At 44.5% G+C, this 17,275-nt stretch overlaps 1 protein-coding gene across 1 annotated transcript in view; it reads left to right on the forward strand.

Annotated features, from left to right (window-relative positions):
- Nucleotides 1-17,275, forward strand: part of ORC5 (origin recognition complex subunit 5) — a 132,173-nt gene that overhangs the window by 41,969 nt on the left and 72,929 nt on the right. Inside the window, exons 12-13 of the mRNA XM_015415071.1 lie at nt 4,856-4,903; nt 10,314-10,424. Of these exons, the coding sequence (XP_015270557.1) occupies nt 4,856-4,903; nt 10,314-10,424 (159 nt within the window). The remainder of the gene's footprint in view (nt 1-4,855; nt 4,904-10,313; nt 10,425-17,275) is intronic.

Raw genomic sequence — 17,275 nt, forward strand, 5'->3', positions numbered from 1 at the left:
TACTGACTCTTTTTGTGTGTGTGTGTGTGGGGTATTTTTTGTATTTTTTAAATATGTGTGTGTGTGTGCACCTGGAAGCCATGGTGACCTCTGGTGACTGACCCCTACTGGAGCCTTGGAGGATATTCAGAGAGGTGGCTGAATAAAGCCTGCCCCTGCCTCCCGCCTCTGGTATTTCAAGGAGGTCTCCCATCCAAGTACTTTCCAGAGTCAACCCTGCTTAGCTTCCGAGATCTGACGAGATTGGGCTTGCCTAGGCTATCCAGGTGAGGGCAGTGCCCACTGACTCAACAGTGTTAGGGACACAGGCTGTAGAGGTAGTGCTACTATATTTGGCATCAGTTACTTGACCCTCTGTTGTAATGAACTTCCTGTTCTGCTTTTACCATGTTGACTGCATCAGTGTTTCCCGTATTTGTAATGGTGGATAGACCATTTATTTTACTAATCTAAACTAGAGAGACACTTCATTCTTACAGTTTAAAAGGACAACTCAGAGGATCCCACACCTATTTTTCTGCATAAGCTACTGATCTGGGTGTGCCTCCTCACTGGAAAGAGGAAACCCAAACTGGATTTAACATTATTATAAATTGTGGCTTATTGATGGGGGTTTTGTTGGTTTGAACCAAATTGGGATTTCAAATTGGGGGTTGTAGCTGGTTGTTAGCCAGTTTGTATTCATTGTGGTCTGTTATAACACCATCCCAAAGAAAAAGAAATGCAAGAAAGCAAAGTGGCTTTCTGATGAGGCTTTACAAATAGCAGAGGAAAGAAGGAAAGAGAAAGGCAAAGGCGAAAAGGAAAGATTTACCCAACTGAATGCAGATTTCCAGAGAACAGCAAGGAGAGATAAGGAGGCCTTCCTGAATGAACAGTGCAAAGTAATAGAGGAAAACAATAGAATGGGAAGGACTAGAGATCTCTTCAAGAAAATTGGAGAAATCAAGGGAGCGTTCCATGCAAAGCTGGCCATGATAAAGGACAAAAACGGTAGGGACCTAACAGAAGCAGAAGATATTAGGAAAAGATGGCAAGAATACACAGAAGAACTATAGGAGAAAGACCTCGATGTCCTTGACAACCACGATGGTATAATCACTGACCTCGAGCCAGACATCCTGGAATGTGAAGTTAAATGGGCCTTAGAAAACATTACTAACAACAAAGCTAGTGGAGGTGATGGTATTCCAGCTGAGCTATTCAAAGTCTTAAAAGATGATGCTGTTAAAGTGCTGGAGAAAGCAAGAGAGTACCAGAAAAACATCTACTTCTGCTTCATTGACTATGCTAAAGCTTTTGACTGTGTGGATCACAACAAAATATGGCAGGTCCTTAAAGAGATGGGAGTACCAGACCACCTCACATGTCTCTTGAGAAACCTGTATAAGGATCAAGAAGCAACAGTTAGAACCGGATATGGAACAACTGATTGGTTTAGCATAGGAAAAGGAGTACGACAAGGATGTATATTGTCACCTTGCTTATTTAATATATATGCAGAGTACATCTTGCGAAATGCGAGAGTTGGACTATAAGGAAGGCCGAGCGCCGAAGAATAGATTCTTTTGAACTATGGTGCTGGAGAAGACTCTTGAGAGTCCCTTGGACTGCAAGAAGATCAAATCAGTCAATCCTAAAAGAAATCAACCCTGACTGTTCCCTGGAAGGCCAGATAATGAAAATGAAGTTCAAATACTTTGGCCACCAAATGAGAAGGGAGCACTCACTGGAGAAGACCCTGATGCTGGGAAAGATTGAAGGTCAAAGAAGACGGGGACGGCAAAGGATGAGATGGTTGGACAGTGTCATCGATGCAACGAACATGAAACTGAGCAAACTTCAGAGGACAGCAGAAGACAGGAGGGCCTGGCGGAATCTAGTCCATGGGGTCGCGAAGAGTCGGACTCGACTGTGCGACTGAACAACAACAAAAATAACACCTCAATTCAGAAACCTTAGTTTGTTGAGGAGCATTGTTCTTCTCACAGTCTGCTGTTTATACACAACAATTGCAGAGACAAAGCACGTACCAAACGCAGCTGATAGGAGCATGCAAGAACAGTGAGTCATGTGGAAATGCAGTGGGCATTGTCCCCTGTGAGCGGTACTTCAGTCATGAGAACTTGCAAGCTGTACCATTGTTCTTCTTTATCTTCCCAACCTGTGCAGGCACTGCTCCCTTTGGGTCTTGTCTTTTGTTTTTCTTCCTTGACATCTTTGGTCTGCCTCAGAGATAGGCAACCCAGGACACGCGTGGCAGTACATTGAATCATTTTGCTCACCATAGTAACTCCCTCACTCCACCCCCAGGGGCAGGGGTGTTACCAAGCCAGGCTGGGCCAGAGCACAGCACCAGGACCTTTTTAGGGACCTGGAGCAGCAGTGTTATTAACTGGAGCTCCTTCTGGACCTGTCCCCAGTAAGTGCCAGCATCCCTACCCCAGTGATCGGCCGTGCACTGTACAGCCATGCTGTATTGCTGCTTTAGTACACTCAGATGGTCATGGAGGGATGGAGGCAGGCAGGCATGTGGAGTGCTGCCACCACTCTGAGCAGCAGAAGCACCACTGCCATCTCCCTCATGTGGAGAGTGCACAGCCCATCTCCCTCTTCCCCTTTGGCAGCATCTTCACAGGTAGATGTTGTGTTGTGTTCAGCACTTCTGCCCAGAAAGGTTACTTATCTCTGCTCTTTTATGCTCTCATCTTCTTTAAATGGGTTGGTTTTTCTTTGTTCAGGCTTGTACCGTTCAAAAATGACAGTTTTACTGTAACTGTATCTTTGTGTTTTGAAAGTTATGCATGCTAAACTGTCAGGCTGCCAACATTATTTGATAAAAGATTTTTTAACACTGCCAGAATCAATCATTGATATGTATTTATTATATAAATGCCCAGCAAGGTAACAATTTGATGGATCACAAATCAGTACTTATCAAAATGAGAAGAAACTCCCCAAGTGGGCTGTGGACTGGTGTTGGCTATTGCTTGGCAACACTCTGGAATAATTGGCCCTGTCTCTCTTATCATCTGTTGATGTCTTGCCTTGTGCCCCAAATTGATTGGTGAATTGATCACTGGTTCTGTACCTGAGGCAAACTTCTTTTTCCTGGACCTGATAACAAAGCAGCGAATGGCTAGCAGCATAAAAGCCAAACAAGTCGCTGTTGGTCTTTAGTGGTTGACAGTGTTTTTCTAGATTTTTTTCTGATGTTATAACACTAACAATAAAAAACACTACATAGAGTAAATAGTAGAAATGGTTTAATGGCTTGTGGATAACTGTTTTCAGAAAGACAAACTTCTTCATTGCTTTCTGATTTATTTATTTTTTTGCCCTCCAATTAAGCATTTTTATACACATTTCTTTTCCATGGCATGTGCTGTCAGTCTTTGTTTTTTAGATTGCATTGTTTTCTAGTTGTACTTTGTTTTTGTTCTTGCCTTGTGAAGAATACAGTGACCTTGAGTTATTTTCATTTTCATCCTTGGCTGACCCCAAGAAGCCTTTCGATTGTGATTTCTCTGTTTTTCAAAACAATTTTTATTTTATTTTTTTCATATAAACACCATAACAATAATTCTTTTAGTTTTACAAATTGTTCTTCACATTAAAACACCAACTAAATACATTCATAGTGATTTCTCTGTTGAGAGTCAAGATTAGAAGCATCTGATTGTTATAGGATGCTATTGAAATAATCAAGATTTTTTTTTTTAGGTGAAAACAGTATATGAAATGGGATCAGAACAGAGAAAATAGAGGGGGGAAAAAAACAAGCTATTGGAGAGACAGAATGGGCTAGGAGGAGAAAGTGGATGACTGTGTTTTGTACATGCACAAACTCACATTTTTCTAAAGAAAATTTAAAAAACATGTTCTCTCTCTTCTTTTTTTAACTGCCCCCCCCCCAAAGGGGCAGGATTTTATTACATTTTCCACATAACATGAACAAGGTCTTTTTATTCTTGAACAAATGTTCAATCAAGAACAGTTCTCCCTTTTGAAGCAAGGTTTAAGCAGGAATAATCCAGATAATAGAGCTGTTTCAGAGTGGGCTCTGATTGCTTGCAATGGCATCTCCTTGGAAGGGCTCTATGCAACATTTTCACCTTCCCCAAGTGCCATTTTTTGAAATGAAATGGCCTGGAGGAGCCACTTTTCTCCGGTTGGGGAAACTTACATGTAGCCATCAGTATATGTGTTTCCCCAAAGAGGCAAATGGCATCTCCCCAGGGCTGTTTCAAGTCAGAAAACTGATAGGGCAGGGAGGGGCAGGGAGGCTTAAGTACCCTCTCCTCACATGCCATGGTGCTGATTCCAAGGCAGAGAACTCCACAACATGTCTTTATAACTTGTGAACTGGCCCTTAGTTTCAGAAGACAACGTCAGACTGCCAAAGACTTTGTGGTAAAGGTAGTTTTAGAGGAATCTGAAGTGGGTGGAGAAATGTGTGATCATGCCAAAATTTTGTGGTGGTTAGAGTCTTGGACTAGGATCTGGGAGACCCAGAATTATATTTTCATTATTCCAAGGAAGCCTGCTTGGGCTGGTCACACACTTACAGCCTGACTTATCTGATGGGGTTGTTGTGAGGGGAAAATGGAGGGCAGGAGAACATGTAAGTTGCTGTGGGTCTCCATTGGAAAGAAAAGCAGCAAACAATAAGAACAATAATAATAATATTGTGATGGTATTATCTCTATGAGCTCCAGGCATTAGGGACAGAAAGTGTGGAAAGGTTTTACCTGATCTTGCAGATACATGAGATACTAGGTCTATTTTTTCTCTCTCTAAACTGTGTACCACTTTTAGTATTGCACAACTGATTGCTGCTTCTTTTCATTCACAGCATCGTGGAACTATTAAGAAGAAGAAAAATCAGAAGAAACATGAAAAGGTATTTGGCTCGCTCTTCCTGAAATATATGTTGATTCTCTTCAATTTGGTCCGTAATTAATAAACAGTATAGTGTCAAGAAAATATAGCCAGGATCTGAACTTGTGAAATGCATGGGTGTGGGATGTGCATAAGTTTTGTGCAAGGAGTTTCCCCCATCAAAGAAGCACATGCTTTTTAGTTTGGCAGTGGCTTGCTTCTTCAGCATGGGAAACTGCTATTTTATAATCTTCCGAACAAAATTCTGGCTATACCATCAGTTCTTCCCCATGCATCCAATATTCTAGTGGACAGGTACTGGACATCTCTGTCCTACATGCCTCTGTTCACCCCCTTACTGATGGAAGGATTATAAATGTGTAAAATAAGAATATATGTACATATATGGGTTCAGGTTTTTTGTATAGTTTATGCTGGTTGTTGAATTTATCTGCCTACAAAATTGAAGATGTGTTTCTAGTTCTATTTCCTAAAATTGTAATAGTCTTATTTTTACTTTTGAAATTGAAGGCTGAGGTGTCATATGGATCACAAGCAGAGTAGAAATGCTGAGTTTATTGAGACAGATCACCTTCCAGAAATGATTTAGAAGTATGCTTTCCCTTCATTTGAATCCTGAGTATGTTGCCAGAAAAAAATTGGGTCAGTGCATACTGAAAAAAAGGAACATTGAGATGAAATACTGGCTTACGTGAGAAACTAATATTCCCATATTACTGGTACTCGGTAAATTAAATCCCCATAATGAAGAGTGGGCAGCTGCTCCCCCCATGTAGGTAGCCAAATCCATGCAATGGAATGGACCACTTCTACATCTACGGGGTTCTGCAAATCTAGGAGCAAGCCCAGGATCTTCTTCATGGTCTCTGTGCAGTCCCACACATGGGTTCTGTGCCTGCGCTCGAACCCAACCTTGGAGAACTACAAGAGCTAGCCTCTGAATTTTGGCACGCTTCCTTCCCGCCCTCTGGGGAGAAGAAACCCACTGCGCATGTCTGGAGCGAGGGAGGAAATGCCCTCCCACTCAGTTTCTTTTCGACCGCCGTGCTGGTCAGACCTACCTCGTTGCATCTCTCTGCTGAGCTGCCTCTTAGGCCCCTTCTCCTCATCATCTCCTTGTCGTTTTTCCAGCTTGTTTTTCTTCGTTTCTGCCTTCGTCTCTACAAAAAAAAAAAAAAGAAAGAAGAAGAAAAACTTTCCTACCTTTCTGTGAGTTAGTGCCGTCCGTTGGCATTTCCCCCTTCCCTCCCTCTTTCCTCCCTTCCTCCTGGCCCTTGTCGGCACATGGAAGGGAAGACTCACTTCAAATGCTGCAGAAATTGTGAGGGTAAAACACCACCACCACCGACAGACACTTCCTGTGTCTTTTCTGTCTGGGCGAAACTCTTGTGCCCACTGCAGCAACTTTACAAAACAGGCTCGAAAGAACCGAGCTGCGAGACTGGAGAGCAACCTTTTAGAGGCTTCCTTACGCCTGGTGATGTCCCAGTCCTCCAGTTCCAGAGTCCTCGCCGCCTCCCCCAACTCCAAGGGGAGGTTCGGCTAAGTCGGCAGCATCTTCGGCCTCGGGGGCTCCAAAATGTAAGCCCAACAAACAGTCCAAGGGGAAAGTCAAAGAGACTGCTTCGCGGGGTGTGTGGTATTTTTGGTGGAAGGAGCTTTGGGCCTTTGATGGTGCTGCCGCTTAGCTGGAGGAGCCTTGTGTTTCCAGCAGTCCGATTGTTGGGGGGATCTGGAACGCTTGGGGCCACTGGGCTTCCAGGGCTTGACTCGGGAGGTCCGCGGTCGGAAGGGCTGTGATACTCCCAGGCTGCGGGCTCTCTTGAGGATGTCATCCACATTGGTGAGGGTCTCATCCAATGTTCCCTCTAAGCTGTGGAGTCTTGTGAGCAAAAATTCTACTTTGTGAGCTGCTGGCATTAAAGTTGTGAGCAAATGATTTGGCTACTGCATAAATTAGCTGGCTCTGGAGCCATCCTCCCTGAGCTAAGACAAAAATCTGTGAGCTGGAGGTTAAAATTCTATGAGCTAGCTCACACTAACTCAGCTTAGAGGGAACACTGGTCTCATCTGTGGTGGCGTGAAACAAGCCTTCATCGTCAAAGGGTAGATCTTCTACCTTTGACTTTATGTCACGTTGCAGATTGGTGGAGCATAACCATGCGTGATGATGGGGGGCAATTGAAGTAGCCATGGCCTTAGAGGAGCAGGATACCGCATGGCGGACGGTGTTAATTTGTTGCTTTGTCAGTCTTGACAACTCATTGTTTAGGATCGTTTGGAGTGCATTTTGATAACCCCATGGTGGCCACGACAACATTGGTTTGCCAGTCTTCTGAAATTGTCCCGTGCAACCTACCGATGTCTTCCTCCGGTACCAGACCTGCTCTCCCAACATCAGGGCCAGATCCTCCACAATCCAGGGTTTCTCAAGCTGACTGCTTGGAGAATACTGCCCTGACCTTCCCTCCTGAGGTGCAGCATGTTCGCCTGAATGCGAGGGAACCGGCCACTTGTCGCTCCTACCAGGCGAAGTGGAAGCATTTTGTTTCCTATGCTTCCAGTAAGGGAGAAGACCCAAACCCGGCACTCTTACCTATGATTCTCACCTATCTTGTTTCCCTTCACCAGTCTGGTCTGGGCTACTCCTTGCTAAAGGTCCACCTCTCCACCATCTCTGCCTTTCACCACCCTATCGAGGGAAAGACGGTGTTTTTGCACAATACCTCTAAGTCATTCCCGAAGGGCATGCTGAAGCTCCACCCCCTGTCAAACCACTCATTCCGGCGTGGAGTTTGTCTCTTGTCCTTTCAAAATTGATGGGAAAACCGTTTGAGCCTCTTGCAACTGTACCTCTGCATCTCTTGTCATGGAAGACAGCGTTTCTGATAGCTGTCACTTCAGCCAAGATGGCGAGTGATCTGTGTGCGTTGTGAGCCGATCCTCCATACGCTATTTTCCACTAAGACAAAGTGGTCCTCCGGATGGACCCGTCTTTCCTACCCAAAGTGGTGTTGGCTTTTCACTTATCCCAACCCATTGTCTTGCCTACCTTCTTTGCTAACCCGGCAAAAGACAGCCAGAGGGCCCTCCACACATTAGACGTCTGCAGGGCACTCTCTTTCTACCTTTCGAGGACGTCCTCTTTTCGTCAGGACCCTCGTCTGTTTGTTACCTATAGTAAGCCCCGATTGGGATGTAGAATTTCCCCATAGCGCCTGTCAAAGTGGATCACCTCGGCCATTCGGCTTTGTTATAAGCTGGCGAAGTAGCCTTTGCTGATCATGTTGAAGGCTCATTGTACTAGAGCTGTTTCGGCACCTTCAGCTTTCCTTGAGGGAGTTCCTCTGGAGGACATCTGCGATGCTGCCACGTGGTCCTCGCAAACGACATTTGTGATGCACTACGCCCTTGACGTTCAGGCACGCCGTGATGCGTCCTTCGGCCAATCGGCACGCCGATCTGTCTTCCAGTGATGGCTGCTGTTCCTCTTAAATCAGGTAGGCTGCCTGCTTACATTATCCAGACACAATTTTATTTGTTTTCAGTGTGGTATGTTTCTCTCCCTACAGGATAGAGATGCCCACACCCACCATCTGGTTGGTTAAGCTCACTAAACACCCATGTGTGGGACTTCACAGAGACCACGAAGAACATAAACAGGTTGCTTACCTGTAACAGATGATCTTCAAGTGGTCATCTGTGCAGCCACACCCACCCACCCAGCCTTCCCCACTGCTGGCATCTCTCAATGACATATTTCTTTCTCTCCTCTTGGGACTTGCTAGTGGCGGTTGGAAGAAACTGAGTGGGAGGGCGTTTCCTCCCTCACTTCAGATATGCACAGTGGGTGTCTGCTCCCCAAAGCACGGGAAGGAAGCGCGCCAAAATTCAGAGGCTAGCTCTTGTAATTCTCTGAGGTTGGGTTCGAGTGCAGGCGCAGAATCCATGAGTGGGACTGCACAGATGACCACTCGAAGATCATCAGTTACAGGTAAGCAACCTGTTTTTTACCAAAATCATTAATTTGGGATATGCTTTCTTGGCATACTCCCCCCTTGAAGAGCATTACACTGTTTTTTGAGCCAGCTAGTGATCCCTGGCTCAAAAAACATCCGGCTGTCCTCAACCAGAGCCAGGGCTTTTTCGGCCCTGGCTCCGGCCTGGGGGAACTCTCTGCCGAATGACATCCGTGCCCTGCGGGACCTAATGCAGTTCTGCAGGGCTTGCAAGGCAGAGAGGCTTGTGGTTGAGGACAGCAATGTTTTTTAATCAGTCTGGCTCCTTCTTTCCTTTCCCACTGGGATGGTGATTTAATATGTCCCATTCTAGGTGCCATCTGGAATGAATTTTGAACTGTTCTAATATTTTATTGTTTTATAGTCCATTGTATTTAATTTTGATCTGAATGTATTTTATGAGCTGTTGTACACCACCCTGATCCTGCCAACCTAGCAGTTCGAAAGCAAGAAATTGCAAGTAGATAAATAGGAACCACTTCAGTGGGAAGGTAACAGCGTTCCGTGTGCCTTGGTGTTTAGTCATGCCGGCCACATGACCACGGAAATGCCTTCGGACAGCGCTGGCTCTTCGGCTTTGAAACGGAGATGAGCACCGTAGCCCTAGAGTCGGACTCGACTGGCTTTCGAGCAAGGGAACCTTTACCTTTACACCACCCTGAGCCCCAGTACTTTGGGGGAGTGCGGTCTAGAAATCAAAATAATAAACAAACAAACAAATACGTAAATAAATGGTGATGTCTATGTATATGCAGACCCCACAAAAACAAAACCATCAAAATTTGTGCTGCACTTGGGGTTGCTGTGGCAACCCAATATGGCATGGGGAAACTGCCTGTAGCAATGATGATGAAGAGGAGCCAGTGGCAGTGCCTTGGAGGGGAAGGTGGCCAGAGTTGGAGGGAGGTGAGCCAGAGCTAGCAGTTAAGGCAGTGGAATTTTAAATTAGAATTTGAAGCTACAGGAGTGTGTCCTTCTGTCTCGAGGGACTATTTGTTATGAAAGGGTGCTTCTTTCCTTGGTATGCTGTTGTTGGATGCTTGATGCTGTTGTTGGAGACAGTTCTGTTGCAGTTACTTCTGCTGAATGAGGTGGGATCATCAAAGTTGAAGGGAGAAAACAATGAAAGAGAATCTTGGGCTATCTTTCCACAGGATTTAATGGATCTTGATCCACTTGATGTGGAAAAAGTAGGAAATGAATGCGTGTGAATGTAAATGATCTCTCCATCCTTTGAACAACTCCATCTTTGAACTACCCGTATGGACTAAAAGGTAGATTAAAGGGAGGAAGAAGCTGTTGAACAATCCAACAGAAATAGAAATGGAACTGATTGTGCTTCACATAAAGTAGTAGGAGCTTTTGAAAAGAATGTATATTGCCTTTTTACAGACCAGCAATCACCTTCTTGGGCCAAAGACATTTCCCCTGGACAGGTTGTTAGCAATATTACACAGCATTATCGACTACAGAGTTGCTCCAACTGCAAATATATTTTCCCAGGTGAGTTAAATTTTTGTTGCTATTTAGGCTCTTAATATAAATTTCAAACATCTGTGTTGATGATATTTCTCTACAAAATAATCACAAGCTTGGATTGTTCTTAGTTTTTGTGCTCTAATCAACCATTGGCAAAATTCTTTCAGATATGTAAAGGGAAACTGAATCTGTGTCAGCAGTTTGACTGCCAAGGTTTCATCTAAATTTTGCGTTTCCCCCCTTCATTTCACAGCCAATCTTGAGTTCCAAGTGGGAATAAACACTTTCTTTTGGGATGCTATAAATACAAATTTTGGCCACAACGGCAGTATTGAAGTGTAAAATTTGGGTCTGTACTGAATTCTCTTATGAGCTATTAATTACTTAAAGATTGTTACCATGATATAGCAAGCTGAATAAGAAGTGGTCAGGTAAGGATGTATGCACGTATTTTTTTTTCTTTTTTTGTCCTTTGTCAGTAAACCACCTTTTAAACAGGCTCAAATGTAAAAAGCAATTTGTGCAGGATTGTTTGGAGGGGGAATGTACCTGTATGTGAGATTGTCCTGCCCACTTCCTGAAAGCTACGAATCCCCCTTTAACCCTGTTTGAAATGTTTGCTGAGCCAGTAGCCAATCAGTGGCGGCCAGAAGCACTCTGATCCCAGCTCTGCTACGTCTCCCACTTGGACCTGCAGGATGGCTGGGCGCAGCAGCTTCAGCGGGAAAGCGGCTTGGTTTTTGTCGACAGCAGCTCCCAGGTCGCTCCACTCTGCTGGAAGGTGGGTGGCCGGGAGTGGCCCCCCTCTATAGTTAGTGCAGGCATGGGGGGAGGGGGACCCACTACCCCTGCGTTGAGAGGGAAATTGGTGCACTGGGCATCAGAAATTAATGTGCCCAGTGCATCTAACTCAGCTTACAGGGAACACTGTTGGGGGGCCGGAAGAAATGCTAGGGGGCCGGCCCCCATGGGCCCCACATTAGCTATGGACCTGCCCAGGAGCAACATTTTGGGGAGCTTTTTGGCTACCAAGGGGAGGGGTTGGTGAAAATCCTGAGGAGATAATAGGTGAGACCCCACCTGTACACCCGTTTATCTTTCCTCCTCCATGCAGTCTTTTAAAGCCTGATCAGTTTAGGAACTCTGATACTCTGACGTCTGCTCTTCACGGATTTCAGGAATTGACCAGATAATTAGCAAATGTCCTAATGCCTTCTCAGCAAGAGAGAACCTTTTCCTAAATGAGTAGCTTTTAGCCTCACAAAAGTTCTTTACAAAAGCTCTGCTACTTGATACCTGTACCTGGTTTTTTTATGCGTCTTGTACTTTAGAACTTGTGTGTTCTAAAACAAAATACTGTGCTAATATTTATTAAGTGAATTTTCACTAGGTGGCAGCATAACCTAGTGAATGAAAACAGATTTGTGGGGACCAGCATTCCACGGTTACAGCAGAGTTTGGCTTACATGTTAAATAGAGTCCCCACACCTAAACATACTGAAGGCCACTTCCCATGTTGCATTTAGTTGCTGTGTACATAAGTATTAGAGAGTTGCCATAGTTTGAGTAAGATGGTTCATGTGTATATATGCCAATTACTCTTGCACAGTGATCTTTCCCAGCCATGATTTTTTTGAGGTCTTTTGTCAAGAATTGAACTTGGGACCTTCTGCATTGAATGCTTATGCTTAGGCAAGTCTGACTTCATGGTTCAGGCTTTAGGGCTTCAGGGTTTGGGGGCAGTTTGTGATAACCACCTAGGAATGCCCCTAAACTAAAAGTGAAGGCTTGGCTGAAGGGAAGCAGGGGGCACAAATTGAGAGAATGCCATGGAACTTCCTGTCCTGACACAGAGACCCTGGAGCGCTTTCTCACACTGCCAGGGCCTGGAGAGATCACAGGGGTGGAGAGATCTGTAAATATGGTAGTGACCCTATTAATAGATGTTAGTCCTGGGCAACTGACCATTCCATCTAAGCTGTGGTGCCAGGTATGTGGTCAACCACTGAGCTACAACCCCTCTTATACTTCACCACTCCTGTTTACAATTCCATCAAAACATAAAACTGCTAAATCCTTTGCCTACCTCTGCTGAGCTCTTTCTAGAATCTCACTTTCCTCCTCAGGATTAATTTTATTTATTTATTTTTATTGATTTCTATCCCACCCATTCCAGCCTAGGATCCTGTTTTGTGGTGGTATTGGCAACAAAGAATATTTACTTGTTTGCATATGTCATTCAGCAGTGTGATTCTGTGCAGTGAGAGGTTTGTTGCCTCTCACCCTCTCAGAGCAAGTAGCAAATGTCTTAGAGGGGCACAGTGAAGCAGCTAGCTTAGCAGTTTGAGGATAAAGTCGCTCACATCTGATTGAACACGAGGTTAACTACAGTGGTTTAGAATGTTCCTGAGGTGTCTCCTGACAAGATTTCTCTGGGTGCGGTCAGACGGCGTGCTGAGAGCGGGTTGAACGGCTCCGGTTCTAACTGGATTATATTTGATCTGGATAATCGCGATCACACTTACCTCCCTTATCCTGCTTTACCGTGCAGTCGCAGCGCTCCCCGCTGTCTACACTACCGACGTGTGGGAGCGTGTGTCGGCGTTTTTAAAATATTTTTTCTCAGTTTCCGCATGCACATAGGCGCCCCTCCGCAGAAGGGGGGGGAACTATCATGGCGCATGCACAGAACCACCAGGGAGAATCAATCCAACCCCTCCAACAAAAGACTTCCCTTTAAATGTTTGACCCAAAAATGGCCTCCGTGAGATCTCGAACTCATCTAAACGCTAAAACAAGTGACCGTTTAAATGTCGGTTTTCTAAACGCGGTGGCAGAGTTCCGCCTATGCGCACACTGCCAACGCATTAAAAAAATGGTGGGCGAAAAGCGGAAGCCTCGGGCAGCTTTCGAGCAGGAGGGGGTTTAAACCGGAAGTGGCTTGACACCGGAGGAATGATCACACTGGGGGGAAATGAGGCTTTAAACAGGAGAGCTGAGAAAACACCACTTTGGGACCGGGTAACAAAATACTCCGGGTTAAAGTGGTTTTGAGCTGGAAACCAATGGCTGGGGGACGGGAGGCAGATGTCGACTGTGTGATCGTGCAGATAAAATCCGTTGCTGAACTGTCACGACACCAGATCAAACGGTGCGACTGAACGCATATAGGTACTTTTCAGTTGGTATAACCCAAGGACACAATCAGAATGTTTGGACCTTTGATACCCACCACTACCTGCTGGATCCATACCCTTCTTGGCTAGTAGAATCTGCCAGAGTGGGCTATTTCAGTGGATAGTGAACATCATCAATGCCTCATTAGTGGAGGGATCAGAACCTTTGGCCTTAAAAGACGGTGGTGAGACATTTTCTGAAAAAACAACATTAGATCCTGCACATTTAACCAAGTATCAGACGGTGTCCAGTTTACCTTTTTAAAAGCAAGGTACTATAGAAAATGTGGCGTTCCCGAGTCCATGTTCTTTGCAGTCTGGTGTTTTAAGTGAGGAAAGCTGGCTACTATTATGTGTCCTTGGTATCATCCAGTGTGGACTATAGTAACATGCTCTGTGTGGGGCTTTCTTTGAAGATGGTCCAGAAACTTCAGTTGGTTCAGTACATACCAGCAAGAATGCTAACTGTGGCTTGTGGCAACGAACATGAGAAACCACTTTTATACTACATTGGCTTCCAGTTTGTTTTATGTCCCACTACAAAGTGCTAATTTTAATCTTTAAAGCTGTAAATGATTAGGTCCCAAAGAACCTGAAGGACTGCCTCCCTCCACCTATATTTGCCTGTGAACCAAAAATCCTCTGAAGATAGGCTGCTGTGGAAACCTACTTTGTCTGAGATATAGCTGGTTGGAATCAACACCTGCCTCTTTAGTCTCTAACTTCCTTCCCCAGGAATTGAATGTATCCGCCCATCAGAACTGGCTTTCCAGCATTTAATGCAGATTTTTTTTTTCCAGAAGGCCTTCATATTAATAAAACTTTTATCCTGATTTTAGTTCTGTTTTAAAATATTAATGTCTTACTCTATTTTGACCTCTCTTTTTTTATGTAAGCTGCTTTGGGCATACAAATGCATCTTGACTTGTCCTGTCTTCCATTTGAACAGGTCTTAAGACAAAGCACTTCTGTTTTACCTGAATATCACTTTTAGATATGGCTTTTAAATGTATGCAAAGTGATTTCTAAATATATGTTTGTGATGTTGATATCCATTTTAAAAGATGGTAAAAACTTAATACTGTTTTCTAGGAAATACTGAAAATGTGTGTAACTTCATAGCAGAGTCACACAACATAAGGAACATTTTCTGGGATTTGATCAAAACTTGTTTTGCTTTGGTTATCAATTTAATAGAGTTACTGTGTTATGTAGCTCGGCAGCAAAGTGTACACTTTATAAATAGGAGGTCCCGATTTAAACCCTAGCATATTTCCAGTTAAAAGACCTTAATTTGGATGTTGGGAAAGACCTTTAGCTGTCTGGGATCCTTCACGATGGAAGGCTTGATGCAGTATACAAGCTCTGTTGATAGGGGCTGTAAAAATCAGTTTTAGGTGGGTAACTGTGGTAAATTGAGAGCCAGTTTGGTGTACTGGTTAGGAGCATGGACTCTAATCTGGGAGAACCGGGTTTGAGTCCCCACTCCTCCACATGCAACTGTTGGTGTGACCTTGGGTCAGTCATAAGTTCTTTCAGAGCTGTTCTTTCAGAGCTCTCTCAGCCCCACCTACTTCACAGGGTGTTTGTTGTGGGGAGGGGAAGGGAAAGAGGATGTAAGCCACTTTAAGACTCCTTCAGGTAGTGAAGGGCGGGGTATAAATCCAATCTCCTCCTCCTCCTCCTCCTCTTCTTCTTCTGTAGTTATATAACAAAATTCAAGTCCACCAGCACCATTAAGATAACAATATTTTTCAGGGTGTACGCTTTCATGAACCAAAGCTGACTCATGAACTGACATCTGACGAAGTGAGCTTTGACTTATGAAAGTTTATACCACATTTTGTTGGTTTGTAAGGTGCTACTGGACTTGAATATTGTTGAAATAAGTATTATACTGTTTCAGAATATGCAGTAGATGGCAGTCTTGTCAAGGAATGCTCAATTTCTGTTGCGTTTTAGGAATATTCTGCAATCATTTGAAAAAGATCAAAATGCTTAAAACATTTTTTTAAAGAAGCAAGCACCCATCAAGAGCATCAAATAAATTGCTTTGTCCTATATTTACATCATCGTGAGAGATCCCCTTCACGCATGAGGCTGTCGGGGGGGCATTTCCAGGTAGATGTGGTATATGTATGTGAATATTGCTCATTGCATGGGTCTTCCAACACAGTTGCCCTGCAGACATGAGGGATTGCAGGCAGTGTTTGGATGACAGAGACCTATATGAACACACGTGAAGCTGCCTTATACTGAGACAGACCATCAGTTCATTAAGGTCAGTATTGTCTATTCAGATTGGCACTAGTTCTCCAGGGTCTCAAGGAGAGGTCTTTCACATTATCTACTGCCTGGTTTTTTTTTAACTGGAGGTGCCAGGGATTGAACCTTGGACCTTCTGCAGGCACAGCAGAGAGGTCCTCCCCACATCCCTACCCATGCAGTCACACCATGATATGGCTGTGTGGGCTAGCACCATAGGGAAGCCGTTCCTGGATGAATGGGTCGGAGGAGGTGAAGCTTGAGAAAGGGGGTTTTTGTGTGAAAGATGAAGAGATGGAAAAATAGTGTGTGCTCTTACTGCCTTTAGTCAATTCAGTCCCTCAGAGCCAAGTGACTCCCCCAGTTACCAACCCAAATGGACAGGGATAACCCGAGTTCCTTGGAGAATGAGTGAAACAAAAATCCGATGAAATGATAGTGAACCCAGTGGAGGAAGATGGAGGAAGAGCTGGCAAAATGAAAAGGCCCTTCTCCTGACTCAAATATGTGTCACTCATTTTTGGAAGAGGGGGTATACAAACAAAAGAAAGGAGAGAGGTGAGACTTGGTCCCCGTCCCCCATATAACGTCTTGTTTTGGGGTAGGGGCAGGTTCATGCCTGCCTTGACTGTGCATGCTTCTTGCTTCTGTTCTGCCAGTCCTGAGAGGAGGGAGGACAACAATGTGTGGCCCAGCAGTGATTTTGCAGAGTTACGGGTACCTTGCTCTTCCTTACTGGCAAGCAGTCATCTTCAGTGTTGCATCCATTTACTGAGGAAGGAAAGCAAAGAAGAACTAGTGAAGTATGGAGGTGTAGGGTACAAGATGAGCCAGATTTCAGGAGAGCCAGCATGGTGTAGTGGTTAAGACCAGAGGACTCTTAATCTAGAGAACTGGGTTTGATTCTCCACTCCTCCACATGAAGCCTGCTGGGTGACCTTGGGCCAGCCACAGTTCTCTCAGAACTCTTTCAGCCCCACCTACCTTACAAGGTGCCTGATGTGGGGAGAGGAAGGGAAGGCGATTGTAAGCCTCTCTGAGACTCCTTCGGGTAGTGAAGGGTGGGGTGTAAATCCAGTCTCCTCCTCCTCCTTTTTCTTCTTCTGGGAGCCATTGTGGAGGTGCAAATAAGGATTGTATTTGAATCTCTTCTCACCATACATTCTCAAGAAAACAGGCTTCCTGTTAGGGTGGAAGTTTATTAAATTCCAACTGAAGAATGGTAGTTGCTGGGAAAGTGCGAATGCAAATGCCATGAGATATCCTTGATAATCTTTTGATTCTCTCATATCTCTGCTGCTATTTTTTCCAGGCAGAAACTCTGCTCATTAGCTTTTATTTTTCTTCTTGAAATTAGCTTCTTTTATAGTAGATAATAAGTAGACTAGCGCAATTTCAGTTCATTGTTAAGTTTGAACTGTTGTTGACATTTTT

Source organism: Gekko japonicus, unplaced genomic scaffold (genome assembly GCF_001447785.1).
Source record: "Gekko japonicus isolate JY-2015 unplaced genomic scaffold, Gekko_japonicus_V1.1 scaffold5, whole genome shotgun sequence".
Taxonomy (NCBI): Eukaryota; Metazoa; Chordata; class Lepidosauria; order Squamata; family Gekkonidae; genus Gekko; species Gekko japonicus.